The 22,660-nt window shown below is 44.7% G+C and overlaps 2 protein-coding genes across 5 annotated transcripts in view; one reads left to right on the forward strand and one right to left on the reverse strand.

The window, feature by feature from the left end:
• UNC13C (unc-13 homolog C) overlaps window positions 1-16,837 on the reverse strand; it is a 113,002-nt gene extending 96,165 nt beyond the window's left edge. The window contains exons 1-8 of one of the 4 annotated variants that reach the window (XM_082061246.1): window positions 16,804-16,837; window positions 13,962-14,211; window positions 12,614-12,643; window positions 11,979-12,078; window positions 6,653-6,770; window positions 6,180-6,303; window positions 2,230-2,350; window positions 1,450-1,516 (exon numbers count right to left, since the gene is read on the reverse strand). In XM_082061246.1, coding sequence (XP_081917372.1) covers window positions 1,450-1,516; window positions 2,230-2,350; window positions 6,180-6,303; window positions 6,653-6,770; window positions 11,979-12,078; window positions 12,614-12,643; window positions 13,962-13,983 — 582 coding nt within the window. In that variant the 5' untranslated portion in view covers window positions 13,984-14,211; window positions 16,804-16,837. Of the gene's footprint in view, window positions 1-1,449; window positions 1,517-2,229; window positions 2,351-6,179; window positions 6,304-6,652; window positions 6,771-11,978; window positions 12,079-12,613; window positions 12,644-13,961; window positions 14,212-16,803 lie in introns of those variants that run through there. The other 3 variants (XM_082061244.1, XM_082061245.1, XM_082061247.1) reach the window with 3 other exon arrangements.
• A 387-nt stretch (window positions 16,838-17,224) lies between these two features.
• The window catches only part of WDR72 (WD repeat domain 72), a 93,578-nt gene continuing 88,142 nt past the window's right edge, over window positions 17,225-22,660 (forward strand). The window contains exon 1 of the mRNA XM_082060727.1: window positions 17,225-17,347. The gene's annotated coding sequence lies outside the window, so the exon portion shown is untranslated. The remainder of the gene's footprint in view (window positions 17,348-22,660) is intronic.

The following is a 22,660-nucleotide window of genomic DNA, read 5'->3' on the forward strand; positions in this document are numbered from 1 at the left end:
AACAACTTATCCCAAGCTTTTTTAAAACACCAATCTGAAAGAGCTGTGTGAAATAATTTCCACTCAAAGACTATATAGTGGAGACAGCTGCTCGACAAACATTGCTGAAACAGGGCTTGGTTACTTTAAAATAATTGAGGTATTTAAAAGGAATTACAGAAAAGCAAAAAGCCCCAACGCCAGGCCTATAAAAGCCAATGACAACAGAAAACGATACATTGTTGCTTCTGACACTTACTTCCCCCTCAGAAACATCAACAGTTACGCACAACAGCCATGGCCTCCCAAAAGCCCCGAGGTGCGCTCTGCTGCACCGCTGGGCGCCAGCCACCTCGGCTGAGGCACACAGCTGCCCGGGAGCTTCGGGGAGGGGAAAACATGTACTTAAGGCAGCGTTTAACCTAACAACAGCAGTACCAACGTCCTACCAGGCGTGCGGCCTCCTGGCCACACACGGCCCCCCCGAGCGGCTGAGGCTGCGAGGGCGGGCAGCACCGCCGCTCCCCGGGGACGCGCGGCCGCGCCTGCCAGCGCCGAGCAGCGCCCGCCGGCACTGAGCAGTGCCCGCCGGCCCCGAGCGGCGCCCGCCGGCCCCGAGCGGCGCCCGCCGGCCCCGAGCGGCCCCGAGCGGCGCCCGCCGGCACTGAGCAGTGCCCGCCGGCCCCGAGCGGCGCCCGCCGGCCCCGAGCAGCGCCAGCAGCCGCCGCTGAACCGCTCGGGCGAAAAACGGCACCAAGAGCGGGGTTATCAGCTCCTCTCCCTTAGCCAGAGTGGCACACAACTGACATGACCACTCAGCTACTGAGCAACCTCGGCAAAACCTGATGAGGTCTGAATTCTCAACCGTTCCTGTGAGACAATGGTTTGTACAGTTCAGGAGCAGCAGTAAGAAAGAAAACACTTGGTACCATCATTGACCACATAAATAGAGCAAGTGATCATCATAACGTCCCTTAGTTATCACATCTAATAAAAAAGGCCTGTGTAGGCAGTGGTATCATCAGGACAACTTATGAGATTTTTCTAAAGAAAAAATATTAAAACAATGTTCTTTAAACCATTCTTATTAAATATTATTGAAGTACCGAGGTTTCTCAAAATCGAACATTATTAAAAAATAGACGTCTGAAGATATGGTTTCTGGATTAATATGCAACACAGATAAAATGGCCAAATTACAGTAATTTCTCATGCATCTAGAAGTTTCAGAATCTCATCCTCCTTCTGTTTCAGAATAAAGCCAATCCTGAGGTGAGAGGACCGGGCAGATGTAAGACCCAGCAGGAGGAACGGTCTCTGCCGGCAGAGCTCAGCAGCCGCGCCCTCAGGTCCTGCGGTGGCTGCGCAGCCTTTCACACGAACCACAATCCTTCAACTAAATTCTGCCTCCATCTGGGAAAATTCTTCAAATTACAGTAACACAGCAGTAGTTTTAAGAGCAGCTCTTACCTTCTGAATAGCCCTGGCCCATCTTGCTTTTGCAAAATTACCTCCATCAGCTTGATCTTTATTTCTCCTGCAGAAACGGGGTGCGGGAAGAAGGAAAAAAACATATTCAGAACAGCTATGCTGAAAAAGAATATTTGAAAGTGCTCTGCTAAGTCTACGGACAAGTGGGTTGGAAGAATAACTTGCAGTTCTGGTGAGAGATTTATTTTATTGGAAAGAAACTTGCTTTACCATGTATCTGCCATTAAAGAACACAGGGAAGCCAATAAATACGTGTATTGTCTTGAAAATATTACCGTTTAAAACATCACCTTAAATGAAGGCGGATCGACCAACGTTTGCACTTCTGAAGCCATCTGTATACACATAATGATCTACTGCACAAGATTCTAGAACGTGATTCACCTCTTCGAATCATTAGATGATTACATTCTTGTTTTGTAGGAATTTACCCAAGATATTTCTGGTTGCCTTCAATATCTACATTTTCTGTAGTCTGAAATCCTCTTTTCTGACCACCAGAGATTCCTTGGGAAGGTACACATATTTACAAACTGGTTTCACAGGATACAGGGGTTTTTTTCTTTCAACAGAATAGGAAGATTTATGATGCTCTGTCTCAGCATAATGGAAACATATGCCTTATGGTTTTATATGTTTATAAAACTTCCAGTCACATTCTTGCTTAAAAGAATTGCATACGTATCCATGTCATGCAGTACTTAAAACCAAGAACAGACCAAAAAGTTATGATTCATCTGGTATGAGAAATTAAAATACCTTAGTTGGCTTTCTTGTATGCTGAGACCACCTCCCGCGGCCGACAGACCGTCACGTGTACCTCGGTGTGAACGTCTTGTCCCCCCGTGCCAGCCTCTGCCATCTGCATCTTTGTGGGTATCTGCAGAGAGAGAAACTGCTAGAAATCTTCCAGTCCGTTTTACAGCAGGAACCTCTGAAAGAGGGACTGCACATTAAATCAATTCATTCCGTTCATAGTAATAGGGAATTAATCAAGCCAATTACAAAACATTATTACAATTAAATTACTTTTTACAAGAATAGTAGAAACAGTTCCAAGATTATCTTCTGATTGCTGCTTTGAAAACAGGCCTAAGCCAGTTACCTTTTTGTTAGACAAACTTGGAAACAGTTCATTTTACAGCTGAAAACTGAGCTATTGCTGGATTGGGAAGAAAATGGATCTCTTAGTTTTCCAGTCCAACTTCAGCTCTTAACTAGCCATGCATTTCTCCTGTGTCCACGCACAGCATTCCAAGACAGGCTCTTTCCCGTTTGGTTTAGGGTTTTTTGTTGTTGTCGGTTTGTGTTTTAAGTAAGGAATCAAATTGTACTGCAATTCCATGTGCTGTTGGTCTAGAACTCTTCTGAAGCGCTTATGTCTTTGGAGAAACCCGGCAAGTCTCAGCTGCAACTGGAGGCACAAGCCGATTTCCTGCAGCACATGTGCTCTATGACCTGTCCGATTCGCTTCCGTGAGAGGAGAGGGCTCCTCATCTGCTCTGAAGTGTGGGGAAATTTTCTTCCCTACTGATTAGAAGAATTTTCTTTTCTTCCATTTTTAATGTTTCGCTTCTGCATTAGGAACCAGGTTTTGACTTCCTCTCACACTGTTTAGCTGCACATGGTTACCTGCCAAAAACCTAAAATTTATGTCCTATCTTTTGATCCAAATCAAACCAACACTGTTGTGAAACAAAGAGAAGATACAAGATAATACTTTTGAAATAAACATGATCTTGTGGTTTTCCCGCTGTGTCAATTAACTCCAACTGTTAGGTTGTAAGCATATGTGAACTATGACACTAAGGTGCTCTGTACTTAGAATTTCATACTGTGATGCATGAGTTTTCCAAATCACTACACTATGAGTTTTCATGGCCCTGTTTCAGGCTGATCAAAATCGTATCAGAACAATTCATGTTCTCATTTCCTAGTCCCTTGCTCTATCAGCGACTAATAGTATGGTGCCTATCGCAGAAAGAGGGATTGATCATTGTTACTTCATTCTTGTTACCTTATATCCTCATTTGCTAATTAACATATACGGCAGAATGTGATAAAGAGCCTAAAAGGTGAACGCCTGCATGGCAGTTCCCAAAACCACTTCTGAGGTTAGAGTTGTGCTGACTTTCAGTAGGCCACTTGGCAAAACGAGATTGTAGCTCCCACGTCACACAAATGATGTTCAGAATTACAGCCATTGCCAAATACATTCCACTTAGGTAAAATTATCTTTATTTTGTTCAGCTCACACTATGTGAGGTATAATTGACTGTTAAGGAGCACGATAGATAGTAATGTCCTTTAATTTTTCTTCTGTCTTCTCTTACAAGAGTGACCTAACAAATTTGAAACAAAATTACTGTATTTCATAACAAAACCTGATTATCTTTTAAAAAAACTTATATTTTAGAAATATTTAACATGTTCACAATTCCGATGTAGTATTTATCTAGAGTCCGTGTTTTATTACTGTGAATTTGCTTGCAGAATTTTAAATATACAAGATCCTCATTTTACTTCACAGCCTTTTTTTTTTACTGGGGTTCAGTCTGGCTGGCAATGGTGACACGATAACTTTGCTGCCACTGCAACTAACATGAGATGATACCTCTAGACAAAAGCACTCATGAATGAACTAAAGATGCTAAAACACTTGCCTGTTACTACAGGGAGTGCTTCAAGTACAAATGAAGCCATGTTGTTAAAGCATTGTGGAAGGCTCCTCTATTCCCACCAGGTATCTGGCATTCTCAAATGGACACCTTCCAGGGAAAGTGATAAAATGACTGCAGTCCTCTACCGTTCCAATGTCGTTTGTCATAACGACGAGGCTGTACCTGTTCCAGTGGCCAAGGACAGAGTTTCAGCTGCTCACAGCTGAGCCCAGAGCCATTCAACAGAATAAGCTATCAAATGGGATGTCTTAGTCCAACTGCAGGTGGAGGGTAAAGTTAAACATGTGGCTTCTCAACACCCTGGACTTAATGGCTTTGGAGCCTTCCCTCTGCACAGAAATCCACGGTGTACTAGTGACCTCTACAGGATTTCCACAGAGCTCCCAGGAACTGCCTTTAAAACTCATTCAAATGTAAATATTTGGAAACAGAATACAGGCATCAACCTATGGACCGACACTCCCTCCGAGCAGCAGCCTGAAATCAGAAACAACCTGGATTTACAGCTAGTAACAACACAATTAGAGTTTCTGCAACAGATTTGCACCAGGTTTCTACGATATGGAAACTATGTAAGGACACACAAAACACGCTGCTGATTGAAAGGAAGTTTCAAGGAGAATTAACAGCACATAGAAGAAATACCATTTGTACCAATTTCCTTTTATAATGGATATTCCACTGTTACTGCACAAACTGTTGTCCTGTTCTGTCACATTCTTTATAAAGCACTCCTTCTTTGTACTGCTATTCTCTTTTTATACTTGAGGATTCAGTCTATTTGACACATGTGCACTTTCCATCATGCTTAGAGAAACAGAATTATCCTGTGAAAATGCCATGGAGGCACATGTGAATAGCAAGAAAAACGTTTGGCCATAGGAACTTTTACTCGGATAACTGAAAACTCCTTGTGGCTGCTGGGAAAAAACAAAACAAAACAAAACACGACAAACCAAACCAACCAACCAACAGCAAATAAAAAGAAATGCCCAAACACACAGTGAAGCAATGAAACAGAACAAGACTAAAACAAAACCCAGACTGTGACTAGGCCCTAGGTTATCTTTCAAAGGCTAAGAAGCACTGAGTAAAGAGTAATGTCTGAAGGGCAACAAAAAATAGATTTAGGCCCTGTTGTGGCTCATAAGAGTCCACAACAGCCCAGCTACTGTGTGAAAAGGTATACATCCCACCACGTGTTAACAAGAGTGCAGCTATGCAGGCTACACACAGAAACATCAGAAATAGCTGCTCTGCTCTACTCAGCATTAACTGCATTGCCAACTTCAGCTCCAGACAACGCATTTGAAAAGGAACATTCAACAGCTGGAGAGCAGACTTTTGGTGTGACTTCTGTTTCTGCCTTTCAAAAGATACTGTTTCTCATTAGCATTTCTGCATGTTTTTTAATTTTGTTATTGTATAGATTTTAGGATAACTCTCTTTAGCCATAGTTCATTAGACTGTTTAAAGAGTTAAATATTAAGCTAATTTATCTCTGTGACCTCATTTGGCATATTGGACCGTGTCAATACAGATGGTCTGATAATCTTGATAAAGTCAATCTCCTTGTATTAAATCTGGGAATAATGTGAGGTCACACATTATTTAATGTTCAGTTTCCATTTCTGCCTTCATACACACTATTTTCATTCACATATATGCAGTTTCCATCTTCATATGCACTATTCGCCAGGGCAGAGAACCTTTGCTACTAAAATGAAAATGCTGTTTAGTCCTAGACGTGACTAGAACCTACGTGGTGCCAATGACTGGTCAAAGCTGACGTGATGCAGAGCTACAGCACAGGCGCTGGCAGGATGAGTCTTAATACCTCTTTCTTTAGCTCTACAATCCACATGTAGATGAACATGAACCCGTGGAATGGTTCATCCAGCTCCTCAGGGTAAGTGGCTCTCAGGGGCTTATCAGTATGTTATACAAATTCTCCAGAGGCAAACAAGCATTTCAGATTCTAGACAACAATTACTATTTGCTATCGTATTTCAGGAACCCATAACTCACCAAATGGTAATGCCAAGTAGACATCTAGTAAGATCTCATGCGAAGTTGGTGTTTTTGTGCCTTGAATGTCACTCCCCTTTTTTATTACTTCAGAATGCAATGTCCACCAGGTACCTGGACCTTCCTAGGAAAAACATTCGGAGAGTTACCTGGGTAGGATTTATAGCATTACTCACTTCTTCCTGAATGAAAGTTCCCTTAAGTCAATCGGCATTTCTTTATTATATTCATAGGCTTAGGATCCATTCTAGATTCTTCCAACTTTTGTTTGTGTAAGTAGTAGTTAGGACTTCAAATTTTCTCACAGGCATGGAATTCAAAAGAATAAAATATTTGCTCTACAATAAATACAAATCCACCATAAATGTCATCAGTATTTGGCAAGGCTAAAAATAAGAAACTCATTTATGAGCTATAATAGGACATATGAGACTTCAGTCAGTGTTTTATATTTCCACAGAAAGTCAACTTACATCCGTTGCATGTTGCACAGTTGCAAGGGGAATCCACAGAACTCCTAAAATGCTATCCCAGAGCAAGCCTTTCTTCCACAGCTCTATAATGAAGCCCTTTGCATCAGCACCGATTTCACTAAAGACAATAAACACACAAACCATTAAACTGAAAATGCCATCTCAACTGCTCAGTAATCCACCATAGTAACTTGAGTTAGTGACTTAAAGCAGACACAGAGGTGTTTTGCTTTCAGTAATACTCAAAATGCAAGGTAGCAGGCATGATGCACAGAGGTCCCAATTCTTATTGTTCAGGATTGCCCTAACGAACTGCCAAGGACAACTCTGCTGGAATGTGGCACAGAAGCCCCAGTTGTCGAAGAAGGAAGAAGTGCTAGACCACTTCCTACAGGAAACAGAAACAGTTTCTTGTTCTCATTGTAAACGACTCCGGGTATAAAAGACGTTTGGAGCTTATTCCCTTCATTAGAATTGAAAAGTTGCACTATACAATAAAAATACAATGGGAAAACAACTCTCAACTCTGAGAGTTGCTGATCCAGGCTTTATGCAACTTTTACTTATAGGACACATTTTATAACTAGCGTTTATACCATACCACAATCTTATTTTGCCAGAATTTTAAAACCAAATTTTGTGAGGTCATATGACTCACCGGAAACACTGAACTAAAATGAAGAGAGAAGTTATTTCCTCATGGAATGTCTGCCTTCCTCTGTATATTACTATAAGCAGTTACAGACCAGTTCTTTGAATACAAAAATATAACAAAGTAGGCACTGGGGTTTCTGCTGTGACTGATTGTATATATCCACATTTGACTGAATTCACCTGATGCATGTGGTGTACTACAGGAACTACTGCATACTCAAGGTGACACGGACAAGTGAAAGCGGAGAAGGGCAAAGGGCACCAGCCCTGAGGTGGGTACCGGACCTGTCCCGTCACTCTCAGAAAACACTGCCTTGGCTGGCTCGGTGTCTGCTTTGCTGCTGGACTCATGCGGCCGAACAGGTACAGTGAATCTTTGTTCAGCTTCTCCCTTCACAAATATGTCACAGAAGACAGATTGTGAGTTCTTATCTCCTGGTATTTTTGGACCTCTACTTTAAAACTATTGCACTGATAACTGAACAGTGAAACTGCATTTTGGAAGTTTAAACAATACATAATTTTTAAAACACAAGCTGTTAATATCTGCATGTAACAGAACATGTTACTTTACCCTCCAAGTGTACTGCAAGAGACAGAGATGGAGAGAGAGCCCTTAAGCAAATTAACTACAGTATGACTTTGCAAAGTCTATATAAATGTATTTGTGAATGCCTACTTGTAACGCCTTCTAAAAGCAGGCAGCAGATGGAGCTACAGCAACCCCATTTCATATTTGCTAGAAATGTGGTTCAGTATTGTTTTGTAACATCTAAATTGCAGACTAAGAAAACAATCTTAATAAATGGCTAGTTCTCACTGATTTCATGGGACACTCATTTACCTACAATATCGTTAAAAGAAAAGCATATACACAACAGAAAAGCAAATGTATTAAATAATATTTTACACTTCTCCGGAAAATTTAAAGGACAGGTGTACACACAGTCACATTAAAATATTTCTAATTTCTTCCTGCACTAAAGGTAACAGACAGGGCAACTGCTGAAATTTAATTTATCTACTTCACACAACCCCAGAATGTCAGGGGTTGAAGGGCCCTGGAAAGCTCATCCAGTGCAATCCCCCCATGGAGCAGGAACACCCAGATGAGGTTACACAGGAAGGTGTCCAGGGGGTTGGAATGTCTGCAGAGAAGGAGACTCCACAACCCCCTGGGCAGCCTGGGCCAGGCTCTGACACCCTCAACGGGAAGAAGGTTCTTCTCAAATTTAAGTGGAACCTCCTGTGTTCCAGTTTGCACCCATTGCCCCTTGTCCCACCACTGGTTGTCACCAGAAGAGCCTGGCTCCATCCTCCTGACACTCCCCCTTTATATATCTGTAAACATGAATGAGTCCCCGCTCAGTCTCCTCTTGTCCAGCTCCAGAGCCCCAGCTCCCTCAGCCTTTCCTCACACGGGAGATGCTCCACTCCCTCCAGCATCTTGGTGGCTGCGCTGGACTCTCTGCAGCAGTTCCCTGTCCTGCTGGAACTGAGGGGCCACAGCTGGACACAAGATTCCAGGTGTGGTCTCCCCAGGGCAGAGCAGAGGGGCAGGAGAACCTCTCTGACCTACTGACCACATGCAAATTTTACATACCTCACACAGAATGACCAATGTTTTATGGAACTATTATGTCTGCATCAGTAGGTAAATGAGTGTCCCATGAAATCAGTGAGAACTAGCCATTTATTAAGATTGTTTTCTTAGTCTGCAATTTAGATGTTACAAAACAATACCGAACCACATTTCTAGCAAATATGAAATGGGGTTGCTGTAGCTCCATCTGCTGCCTGCTTTTAGAAGGCGTTACAAGTAGGCATTCACAAATACATTTATATAGACTTTGCAAAGTCATACTGTAGTTAATTTGCTTAAGGGCTCTCTCTCCATCTCTGTCTCTTGCAGTACACTTGGAGGGTAAAGTAACATGTTCTGTTACATGCAGATATTAACAGCTTGTGTTTTAAAAATTATGTATTGTTTAAACTTCCAAAATGCAGTTTCGCTGTTCCAAAAAGTTCCAAAAGTTCCAAAAAGTCATGTCAACATGGTAGTATCATACAGCAATGATTCCTTTACATTGAAACATGACAACCTTTTGAAAAGTCAAAGCTGCAGTATGTTATTTATAAAGGCCAGCTGTTGATATTAATTTTCCTTAGCGTTTTCAAAGACCGATCCTGCTGCTTGGGTAATTCGGGCCTGGCTCTGAGCAGTCTGCTAGAGAAGCCTGATGACCGGGAAGCAGGGGAGGAATTAGTTTTATATGCTCAGAAGTCAGAATTTTTGGCAACGATTTTGATATGTCATTACATCTAGCCATAAAATAGCATGTACAGTACATATATATATACTTAATATAACAGGCCCTTCAGTCCCTCAGAGTCTTCAGTTACACAAACTAGTTGTCTGCTACAACTGTCACAGAGGCACCCCGAGGTTAGTTTAAAGGACAAGAGGGTAAACCGGTGAGAAACAGGGTTTAGCACTCCAAAGTGACTTGGGTACAGGTTCGGATATCAGTTGAGTAAATTACTAAGGGCAGCAACTAATACAACAGGAGTTCCACGGTGTGCGTGACCGCGGCTTCGGCAAAACAACGGCGGAGCCGCCCCGAGCCCGGCAGGAGCCGCCCCGAGCCCGGCAGGAGCCGCCCCGGGCCCGGGAGGAGCCGCCCCGAGCCCGGGAGGAGCGCACACGTGCCTGGACACGGGGGGGGGGGGGCTATTTTAAAGGGATACACGTACTCGCATTGAGTACAGAAAATACACGTGCAAATGCGCACGGACAGCATCAACACGCGTGCAATGCGCACGGACAGTATCAACATGCGTGCAATGCGCACGGACAGTATCAACACGCGTGCAATGCGCACGGACAGTATCAACACGCGTGCAATGCGCACGGACAGTATCAACACGCGTGCCAATGCGCACGGACAGTATCAACACGCGTGCAATGCGCACGGACAGTATCAACACGCGTGCAATGCGCACGGACAGTATCAACACGCGTGCAATGCGCACGGACAGTATCAACACGCGTGCAATGCGCACGGACAGTATCAACACGCGTGCAATGCGCACGGACAGTATCAACACGCGTGCAATGCGCACGGACAGCAGATGCACCGGCAGTGCCGCGAGGGCCGAGTTTCCTCACCGCGCGGCCGCAGGGCGGGCGGAGCCTCCGTCCCGGGGTCTCGGCGGCAGCATCTGGCTCGTGCTCCGAGAGACCCGCGACAAGGGGCGGAGTCTCGAGGAGAGTCCCGTTTTTAATTGGCTGATCAGATCTGACGTGAGCATTCCAGAAGCTTCTCCGCACCCCCCCGGCTGTGGGTGCCCCCGCAGCCTCCGAACACCCCCCGCTGGTCCCGCGCCTCGGGCTCCCTTCAGCGGCGCTGGGCGGGGCTGGGGCCAAACCAACAGCCGAGAGGGGGGTGTGTCCGCCCCGCCAGGTGAGGGCGGGAGGGGCAGAGGGGGGGTTGCGTCCCGCCACAGTGACAAAAAAAATGTTCCGAGTTCAATTCAAACTTTAGGAAAAAATTGCGGTGTAGGTGAATTCCTTAAGTGAGATTAAGAAACTATTAAATTAATATATGTGAAATACTTGTGAAGAAGAAAAATGGAGAATATTTTAGAAATGCTGTTATTAATGTAGAATAAAATTAAATTTGGGGGCTTATTTCAATCAAAATGTTGGTTTCCACACACACAGACCCTGCCCAAATAGATTTATAGTTTTTGATAACCAGAAAGTACCAAAAAGTTACTCAAAACAACTCATTCTTTGACAAAATACTGAAACACTTGGATTAGAGGAAAAAAAAACCCAAAACAACAGACCTCCACCCCCCCAACACCAAAACAAAACTGTAGTTACACTGTAATTAGGACATCTTTCATAAAAATAACTAAAGCAAATTACATGTTTAATTCTGTACAAAACCCTCTAGACCTCAAGAATAAAGAGCGTGTGCTGACAGAAAGATTTGTGCAGGGAGAAAGGAGGGAACACAAATAGTAGAGATGAAGGTATTATCTCAGCATCTAATGACGTTAAATATTGATGGGTTTTAAGTGCTTTGAAACTGACGGTTGAAAGCAAGTTTCCCCAGAATCAGCCGTTACGCAAGCGTTCAGCCCCCTGACCAGTGAGGTGGAGCGTACGGCTCCAGAGAAAAGAGGAGAAAGACTGAGTAACGAGATGGAGAGTTGGGTGAAGAGGTCAAAGAGCTGTAGACAGAAGCGAGAAACAGTAGGTCAATAACAAAGAAGCTGCTTATATTGGCAGTTAAGTAGATAAATGAATATATAAAATATGAAGCGTACAGTAAAGAAATTGAGTACAACAAGAATCAAGTTGCATGTGGATTGATTTCTCTTTCTGGTTCCTGTGTTCCTAAAACATTACATGAAATTAAAGCTACTGGAAACAAAGATCTTCTTCCCTTTATTGACTGCTGGCCCTGATCTGCTACGTGGCTTGCAAAATCAACTTGTGTTCTGTTCCCTAGAAGTAGCCTGGCACCTTTTCTCTGAGCTGAATGGTTTTTCTTTGCTTTTACAGTCTGTACACAGTCTCAGATGTTACTGATTGCTCTAAACTATCCAGATACTGTGAAGATACAACAAAACCAATTGATAAGAATTCGCAGTTACTCACAACATGAAGTCCTGCTCCCAGCAAGGGTCACTCCCCCTTCTGTCTATTGTTGCGCTTTTTACATTTTGGACTTTTAAAACAACATAGGTTTTGACTGTATCTGAAAAAGAAAGAACCAGAGCATTAAACCCCACTTATTTCTTCATTTTCCACTCTGGCTAAACCTTGGTCCTGCAAGCAGAGTTACAGGGTCCTGGACGGTTTGATTGGGTTCATGTTTATTGCCTAGGGCCTATATCCTATCTGTCCATCAGGATCTGCCACCTGTAGCTCCTCACTGGGAAAATGCAGACACAGTCTCCTGGCTGCTCTGGTTAAGCTAAAATCCTGCTCTCTCTTCATATAAAAAAATAGCCTCTCTTCACTGATTACCCACTTAGGTCATAAAATGATATGAAAATTCCTTTTAGCAGAAATACCCTTTAAATACCACTAGTTTGTGAGACAATAACGATAACTGAAAACTACAGATTGTGTGATGCCACAATGCTGTTTGTTAATTTGATCTTTAAAATATATGGGGTTTTTTTTGGTTGGTTTTGTTTTAACTGAACCACGATGAAAGGCAGTACTCCCAGGTTTAAATGATCCTTTCGCGTGTAGAGCAGAAATTAAAAGGTAGAAATCAGACTTACCAGCTGCTTTATCCAACCTTCCTTTTTTCACTATATAAAAAAAGAGAAATATATTATATCCAGAGAATACCTTATCAACACTTGCCTATACATTTTATGGAAAGAAAAAAAAATCTAAGGCATTTCTGTGGTATGAAACCCTGAATCAAAAATGAAAACTAGTACTCTTTAAAAATGCAAGATCAGGCGCAGTGCGATAATACGATTACTCAGAACTCCTTGGGACATAAACCATGTCATAAGTCCCCACAGTTTACAGAAACTTAGTAATTACACAGACGTAACACGAAGGGAGACTGTGTGACCAGAGAGAATAGCATTCTATCCATCACCTCATAATGCTAGTTCAAAATGCTTCTCCATAATAGTCACAGCAGGCCTACAGACTTCATATAATCTAAAGTAGTGTCTGTCATCTTACAAAGAATCCTTTGTATTTGTATTCACTTTGAATCGTATTTACTCTACCTATTAGAAAAGACATACTGCAGTAAACACATTATCAGTTCAAAAGTGAACATTTTAAATCTGGCTTCATTCAACAGCCGTAAGTTCCACATTATGGTATCACTTCCATTAATGAAAAATGCCATGAAGCTAATAGGCTTGTGATTCAGATAGTAATTATAATTATGAAAATCTAGCTTGGTCATCATTTTGTATCAAGTGTCTGGCTACTAAAATCCATTGAATTTAAACTTGGAAATAATATAATTAAATATTCTCTAAGTTTTCCTGCCATATCAATGCATGTAAGACAGTTCGGTTCAATTTGAATGAAACATCACACTGCAGTCCTGCTCTAACTATATAGTTATATATATATATGGTATTTCACTACTATATTTAGGAGCTAGTAATTGTCAATAAAACAAAACATCAAGTCTGCAACTTTGCAGTGCAAAGGCTCCCAAAAGTTTACCATTGCGTTCCATTTCCCTTCCCGCTTGCCTAAGTTCACCTACATTCCTTTCCTTATTCTTGCCTTCATCTATTCCTAAACATCCCCAAGTACTCCAAGGAATTGCTCCATATTTGCAGAACGTCTGACAGCGTGAATAGCTCCATGTCTCATACTGACAAAGCTTTCACTGTCAGGCAAATGGGGAGAGGCCAAGCTGTTGCTGAGCCGCAGGCAGGGCCCGGACGCTGCAGTCCAGCTGCACTGCAGAGTGCAGAACTTACACGCTGCCCCTGCTTGACCTCCCTTGACGGAAATGCTGCAAGAAATATTCTCATCAGCTTCAACGAGTACTGCACATTTGCAGTTTGTGAAGTTGCTTTTTATAGCCACCTACTAAATATTTGTCACATTAGCAAAGGAGCTTATATGCTAAGAAAAACCTACCTTTTACAGAAAGAAGTTCCATTTCAATAGAAAAATATTTTAAGGAACATAAATTTAAATGAAGCTTTTTTCAAATGGGAAAAAAGCAGCTTGGCTTGCAGACGAAGTTAGGCTTTTCCTCCTGTTTCCTCACCGCAAGCGTGTTTCACTTGTGCTGCGTTGCGCGCTCCTCCCGCGCTGCGCAGAGGAAAACCGGCCAGCTGATGGGGCAGTGACAGACCAACACATTCTTCCTCCCTCCGGACACACTCTTGAGATGGAACAGCGAAAGACCTTTCAGTCTGATGATTTACGTACTTGGCATTAAAACTACATATTGTTCTTCTCAGGAAGTTCCTCCTCTACAGGATATTGTAATGCAACAGCTATGGTCATGAATACGGATTTTAATATAATACGGAAAACAAGGAACAGAGCACATTTGAATACTGATTGCAAAAACAGGTGGAAGACAAAAATCTCAACTCTCACATGAAAAAGAAAACACAGCCTGTTGTTGGTTTAAGATATTAGTTATAGAAAATAATATTTAAAAATAAACCTGGTGGGAAAAAGCAGCCAAATTTCAACTGATATTACAAATATAGAGTGTAGGAGCAGTTTCCTTGCATCTCCAACATTTCTACCTGTGGACATAATGAAACCATCTTTCCTTGGCTACTTTTAGTCTGACTCATGTCCTTTTAAAGAACTTTTGACCTTGGAGCACAAACACTTTAAACTATCTTTCTCCTGAAATTCTTGCCTTGAGAAGAAGGGAAATTTGCTCCTTTGCAAATTAATATAGTCAGTGAAATCTTCAGCTGATCAATGTTCATCACCATTTCTTTCCATTAGCAGATGTAGAAATGTGCCAGTCACCTCAGAACACTGCGAGATATACTGGTTTTTTTTGCCTTCCCCTTGATTTAATCTTTTGCTTAAAATGAGAGCTAGTGAGAGAAGATTTCTATTACAGAAAAAAACAGGCAGATCAAATTCAAAGATAAACAACTATATTATCATCATTGTGATAACACAGAAAACTGAAACCAATGAGAAGGAATTCACAACCAGGGACGCAAAAAACCCAAACAAACACCAACCAAAAAAACACATAAAACAAAAACCCACACAGTTTTTCCATCCAATTCATTTCTACCTTTCAGAAATCCAGACTGTGCATCCCCAGGTGTATACTATAATTTTCAGTAGACTCCATAAGTGATAGAAGATAGAAATAAAGAACTCTGTAACAAAGTATGCTATAAAGAGAGAGAGCAAAGCAACAGGATAAGCAGAAAACCTGTCAGCTGATTTTGCACCCTGAGAAACTATGAGCAGTACTGGAGACAATTACTACAAACTGGAACAGTTTGGTCCTTGCAGTTCTGCTTGCTATCCTGTTCCTGCCACAGGAGATCCCGAACTCCACCATCTCATGGGCGCTGCAGCCAAGGCAGCCCTCAACCTTCACCGCCTCAGCCAGCCCTCCTTGTCAGCCAGGACGAGGTCCCGCCAAGGCAGCCCTCAGCCTTCACCGCCTCAGCCAGCCCTCCTTGTCAGCCAGGACGAGGTCCCGCCAAGGCAGCCCTCAGCCTTCACCGCCTCAGCCAGCCCGTCCTTGTCAGCCAGGACGAGGTCCCGCCAAGGCAGCCCTCAGCCTTCACCGCCTCAGCCAGCCCTCCTCGTCAGCCAGGACGAGGTCCCGCCAAGGCAGCCCTCAGCCTTCACCGCCTCAGCCTTCACCGCCTCAGCCTTCACCGCCTCAGCCAGCCCTCCTCGTCAGCCAGGACGAGGCCCAGCAGCTCCTCTCCCCGTCGGCTCCTCCGCCCTTTGCATCACAACGTTCTCGTCAAGGCGCTGGAGGAACCTCCCAGACTGTGGCTGCGGGCCGAGTCGTCCTTCCCACAAACATCAGGGGAGCTGAAATCCCCACCACACCAGGGCCTGTGAAGTGCAGCTTTGTAACCCAAGAAAGAGAAGTTTTCCCGTGTCTGGAATCCCTGTTCTCACGCAGCCTTCGTGGCTGTCTTAACTACTTTTACGTTACATTCAGAGACACCTGGTGGCCATAGCCTGAGCTGCTGCGGGAAGCAGCCGTGACCGTGCGCTGCCCGCACCTCCCCACGGAGAGCCACAGCTCAGGACAAATCCCATTTTCTCCGAAATAAAGAAGCGGCGTCTGTTGAGCTGAAGAGCGTGACCAGTTTTACTTACCTTTTTGGTGCACATTCTCCCTTTCCTTACCAGTTGCCAGGTGTGACATTTCAACTTGTGATATGCGCATACTACAATTCATTATGGATTTCAATTCATGAATATTCTACAAACATCACAAGTTATTAATAAAAAGTACTTTGAGCCTAAGTAATTCTTATTGTTTGCCTTCATATGCAAATGCAGCTGATCCCATAGCAGGTATGTTGATAAGTCCATGTTCATTCTGTTTTTCCCATAATGCAGGTTCTGTGCCGCAGAACAGGGAAGTACATACAAATACTTAATCTTCGTAATCTTATCTTCCTGTATGGGGTTGTCTTTGCCACAATATTTTCCACCTAATGTGTGTTTGTATTTGTACTTGTTTAAAAAATATTAAAGTTTTTACATTTAACAAATCACTGAACATCATAAAAAGAATCAAATTACTTGCCATACTACTGCTATGGTCTATATGGGATTTGACAGCAGCCTAACAGTGTCTTTTCTGAGAATATTGTGATTTTTTAAGTAAGTTGACTTGCATCAGCTCATTTTACTTTCAACATGACTGCTACCAAAATCCCCAGAAGCAAATCCAGAAAAGTTTTCACCTAAGATACCGTATTTCAGTGCTCTTCAGTTGGCCGGCAATACACACCTCCCCTCACACGCTCCACAACACAGACCCCTCACACCAGGGTGCCCAGCTCGCGGGTTTACCGCCCGAGCCCTGGCGCCACAGCGGCTGCTGGCCCCAGACCCGCGCGGCATCGGCCTCCGCCCTCGGAGCACCTGTGGCGGCTGCGAGCGCCGGCCCCGCGCCCGGCCCCGCCCCCGCCCCCGGCCCCGCCCCCGGCCCCGGCCCCCTCCTGCGGAGAGCAGCACCACCTGCGGAGAGCGGCACCACCTGCGGAGAGCGGCACCACCTGCGGCCGCTGCACCCGGCTGCCGCCCCTGAGAATGTTATTTTTACCCCGTTAAAGTAGGGCGGGCACTTGAAAGTTTCCTGTGCCCAGTCAGCGGGCAGGCGGCAGTCCCTGAGGGCCGGCCCGGCCCGGCCCGGCCCGGCCCGGCCCGGCCCGGCCCTCAGCTGTTGGTCGTGCCCGAGTGGGGTGCGGCCCCGCCCGGGTCAGCGGGGAGCAGCGTGTGGGGCGCACAGGTGATGAGCACGGCTGCCGCCCGAGTTCAGCCCCACATACTGGGTATCTGGCTCCTGTTCCCCTCGCTGTTTTGCCCTCAGCTGCCGCGCTGATCGTTGTCCCGGGCGCTGCCGGGACCGGGGGCGCTGCCGGGACGGCGGGCGGCGCCGGGGAGCGCGAGCCGGCGCCGGCACGTGCCGCTTTGGCTGTTGGCGCCCAAGGAGCGGCCGCGCGCCGGCTGCAGCTGCTCCCGCCGCAGTGAAGCCCGTCCCGCCGCGCCGCCCCCGCGCCGCCCGCCGAGCCCCCAGTGCCCCCCGCGCCGCCCGCCGAGCCCCCAGTGCCCCCCGCGCCGCCCGCCGAGCCCCCAGTGCCCCCGGCGCTGCCGCCGCCGTTCCGCTGCAGGTAAGGGGCTGTGCACAGACTCGCCTGCTCAGCCCGCTCCGGGCCCGGCTCCTCTCCCCCTTCTCCCTGCCCGCTTGCAGCCGGCTGCCGGCCTCCCCTCCCGGCAGCGGGCCGGGCTCGGGGTGGCGGGGCGCGGCCGCGCTGGTGCCCGCGGGGGCAGCCGGGGGGGTGGCTGCGGCCGGGCAGCGGCGGCGGTTCTGCTGCCGCGGGAAGCGGCCCAGGGCGGGTGAGGCTTTGCCGTGGCCGAGGAGAGCGGGGCCCGGCTCTGCCCGGCTCCTGTGCGGCGCTGGGCTGGCCGAGGAGAGCGGGCCCCGGCTCTGCCCGGCTCCTGTGCGGCGCTGGGCTGGCCGAGGAGAGCGGGGCCCGGGTCTGCCCGGCTCCTGTGCGGCGCTGGGCTGGCCGAGGAGAGCGGGGCCCGGCTCTGCCCGGCTCCTGTGCGGCGCTGGGCTGGCCGAGGAGAGCGGGGCCCGGGTCTGCCCGGCTCCTGTGCGGCGCTGGGCCTGTGGCTGCTGTGCCGTTTGGTCTTGAGCGAATTTCATCCGAGCTTCTGGGCGTTTTGTTTGGTCCCCTGTACGTTTAGCATCAACTGTGTGACTTCATTGTATTTCAACTTTGATGTTAGATGTCTGAAACTTCTGATTCCGAGATAATGTGGTGAATCAAATGTACATCCCGTGGTGCTGCAGAGTATGCTCGGTCACTGGTCTGCGTAGGGAAAAGCAGCGATGTGAGGGAGGGCACTGCAGAGTTCACAATATCAGCTCATTTAAATGGGAAAATGCTTTTGTGTTATTTTAGTGATGCCTTATTGAGTAGGTGCAACACCTTAGAGTAGAAGACTTTCTCTGTTTGTTGTACAGCAGTTCTGTTTTCTCTGGAAAACAGTTTGGTTAGCAACTTTTTTTTCTGAGACTTGCTTGATTAGAAACTTAATGGCTCACTTAAAGCCTTGTGATGTTCCTATGGCAATTACTTTTCTAGTTAATGCTAGGAACAGTAGTAGTTTGTTAATATTTAATGAGATTTTAGCATGTCAGTAATGCCGCTGGTACAGAACTGTGATCTTTTGGGAAAACCCATTGCAAAAATGGCTGTTCAGGTGAGCTGGTTCTGCTCCAAAGGCTTGTCTCGTTAAAAATCCTGCAGTGTTAAAATTAGAAGTTTATTGTAACAAAATGTGCAATCCATGCATTGCAATGCATTGAATCAGTTTTGGACTTTGCTTCTGCTTCATGATCAACAGTGTCTTTTTGCTTAAGCAGATTTGACTGTGTATACATAATAAATTGTCCGGGGTTGTTTACACTAAACAGCTCCGCGCCCCACGGTGAGAACACTGCACAGAGGCCTGTTCCGTAACCGAAGAGTGTTCAGAGAGCACAATGGAAAAATGAGCAGTTCTTGTCAGAGTTCAAAAACCTTTCTGTGATGCAATTGATTACACCACTGACTAGCGATCCATTATCCAAAACCAAAGGCTGATGGCATGTTGTAGTTGTATTTCCAGCATCTGATTGCAGTGCTGTTTATATCTCAGTGCTCCGCAGTACAGTGTAGCTGAGCCAGGAACTCACCTCTCTGGGTTTTATTTTTTAATCTTAAATGATTTCAAGGTCACTTATGGAAGACAAAATGCGGGACGCAGAACTTGGATGTGTATTCACTGCCTTCCAGTGCGAGACATTTCTTAAGGGTTTTGTTTGTTTGTTTTGTGGTGGTGTTTTTGTCGTTGTTGTTTTTAGGTTTCATGTATCCTGACCTTACCAGATCTTATATCTTTTCTGCTAAAGCAGTGTAAACAACAACTAATTCTGTAGTCTAATTATGGCTAATTCTTTACGGAATCTGTGATATTTCATCAACATGAAAGTCGATCAAAGCTCTTGTAGATTACGTGTGACTTTTCCTTGTATCTATGGGAAGTCTTGACACAGACTTGAAGTGTACTACTCTCTGTGCTTTCCAAGTTATGTAGGCCATAAGCTTGGATTTGACACCACCTCAGCAGACCCTTTGATTCACGTGGATTATGTTGGGATCATTGACTCTCTGAAGGTCATAAATGTGTCTCTGCTCAAGAGACAGTTTATAATTAAGAAAAGGTAAGGGGCTGTCTCTTCACTAGCGTAAGGAAACAGCACTTTCTTACGTGGAAAACTTCTTTTCGGTAAAGGTGGGTGTAACTTAACGTATATAAAACTGAGGTTAAAACCTGTCTTTAGGTCAGTAAGGTGCAATTTGGTAGATAGCAAATTTACATTCTGCAGAATCTGATGCTTTCCTGTAAGAACTGATGAGCGAATGTCCTGAGCGCGATCTGAATGAGCACCTCCGCTGAAGGTGGCGCGAGTCACACCGTTTGAATGCTTACGGCTTTACAAGCGGCAGGTAATCCACATCTACGTAGTTCTGTGTCGTGCTTAAGCAACATTTCCTGTAGATTGCTCTTCTTGTAGCTCATAGAACATTCAGACATCATTTTTCAGGCAGTAAAAACAAATGTGGTTGTTTTTTCTTTAAAGAGATCTTGTATGGCTCCAAACACACTTGTATAATGTACTTCTTTTTCAAGTGAACTTTGTACGTATACAGATCGGTGATGTATGTGATTTAAAACCAAGGTAGCTAGCTCACATGCAGAAATTGTTGTCTGACATAGTCAGTGATCTAAGAGCTGTTTAACCGTTGTTGCTGAAGCCTTTAATGACAGTGAAAGAAAGTGGGAATTTATAATTTGCACGCAGTGTTAATTTTTCTATTTAGCAGAAGAGCACCTTGTGACACGTTTCCAGCAAGCTTAAAATAATGTAGCAGCTTATGTGGAGGTGAAGATTATTCTACTGCACCCTATGACAGTGTGTAATGCACAAGTGTTCCGAGTTGTTGATGTTTTCACTGCCCCATTTTCCAGCTTAGGCGCAACATAAACTATTTTAATTAATATTGTGTCACCAAAAGGTTTTGAGATGGCCAATTGAATTCTGCCAAGATAGAGTCTTTTGATGAAAACATATCTTTATTGATTGTAGAAGAAGAAAATCATTCTTAAAATGAAATCCAGAGAAAAATCATATCCCTCAGAGAAAATTTCTGAGTGGCAGGCTGAGATTAACATCATAAAATTGAATTTGTGCTGCAAACCGTTGATGTAATCAGCAGCTGGGAGATGGTGTTGCCCTTACTGTGCTCCTTCTGATTGTGGTGAATTATTGTGTGGAATGAAATAAGTGTTTCTTGTGTCACTCGTTCAAGAAATACAAACAAGGTATTACTAGGTGGCTCTCGCTAGTTAAAGTGGGTTGTATTGATTCCTGGCCCCCGACTTTTGCTCCCTTGGACTGCAAAGGCGTTTTATTCGCGCCCCGGGGAGAGCCGGGTGCCGCTCAGCGGGACCCCCGCCCCACGGGGTGTACCCGGCAGGATCCCGGCAGGATCCCGGCAGGGCTGGAGGGAAGGCCCGTGCGATCCTGGCAGGATCCTGGCATGGAGCCGCAAAGGCGAAGCGGAGGGAAAGGCGCGCAATGCGGAGGGGGCTGGCAGAACGTCTTAAAGCGTGAGGGAGTGGGACATACAGTAGAAATGTTGGTTGCTGGAGGATTTTACTTGTTGCCCATTATGTGGTTAGATATATTAACTAAAATATTTGAAATATAAAACTAGTTTTGCTGCTGGACCCACAGAGAGCAGACTGCATCCTAAAGGAGCCAGTTATTAATTCTGTTGTACGATCATGAGCATCAATACGGGACATTTGCAGGCTTACAAAGACAGCACTATGTCACTTCTGTATCTTTAGATTACTTTTATCAAGTATTATATAAATGCAATATGTTTATTATTTATGCCTCTCAGATGGACTTGGTGTCTCTTGTGGACAGTTGGTGAATAGAGTTGTTTAGTTCTGGAAAGATCGTATCTTTGCTGATTACCAGCGATAATATACAACACCTTTCAGGAGAATGCTATGTTTACATCATAAAGTAAATTGAGAAAGGAAACAATTAGCTTTTTAGTAATAGTACAAAAAATATTGATAGAACTTTTATTTTCTTATGTAGACGGCAAGAGAGGACGTGAGATAAAGCCAAAGAACAGACGGGATTTTGCGGGACTGAAGAGACACACGCTGCTTTTATGAAACTGTTAATAATTGCTTTTAATAATTTTGGCCATCTATCCTGTGTTGGGTGGTTTTTGTTAGCTGCCCTTCCCCCCCAATATTTGTATTTTTAATCCAATACAGTTAACTGCTACTAATCTCTTAACATTTTCAGCACTGTAAGTGAATTTGTGCGTCTTTTTTGTGCCTGCATCAGTTGCCACACATTTAACTGGACTTGAAAAAGTTGAAATTTTACTGATCATTTATGATGCTTAGGAGAAATGGAATAAGTGCGAATGTAAATCAAGAAAAGGCAGATTTGCTGTTATGTGTAGAGTGATCTTCTGTTGTACGAAGTCTTTTCTCCCTCTATAAATAATCTATAAATTCCTATTTGGTAGCTTTTGTTATGGGCTGTAGCTATGAGACAGAGGTTTCCATCACACCTGGTTTTACTGTGTGAACTGTTTGCCATTAGGTTTCTGGGAAGCTCAGTTCCTAGTTTTAAGGACCTTCACGTGTGTGAGAATGGGTGAATTATGAATTAATTTACAAATCAGAATATTTATTTTCGTTATCAAGAAACGTGGTTCTTATAACGGTAGGTGATAGTTTAATATGGTTCAGGCTGTCCTTACGCTTTGAGCAGGCTCTGCGTTGGAGCGCAGGGGCTTCGCGCGGCCCTTCAGCCTAACCGCGTGTTCCCAGACCGTCGGCTTCGGGGTTGTAGCTTTTGTGTGGAGAAATGCAGCTCAGGGATGTGTGCCTGTTGTTAAGCTGTGCAAATGTGGATCATTTTCCACGTTAACGGAGGTTCGTGGTGTGGTTTTGGGATGAAAAGTGTTTGTAGAACTAGAGAGGACAGCAGTGAT

Source organism: Streptopelia decaocto (assembly GCF_964273445.1).
Source record: "Streptopelia decaocto genome assembly, chromosome: 9".
NCBI classification, from domain to species: domain Eukaryota; kingdom Metazoa; phylum Chordata; class Aves; order Columbiformes; family Columbidae; genus Streptopelia; species Streptopelia decaocto.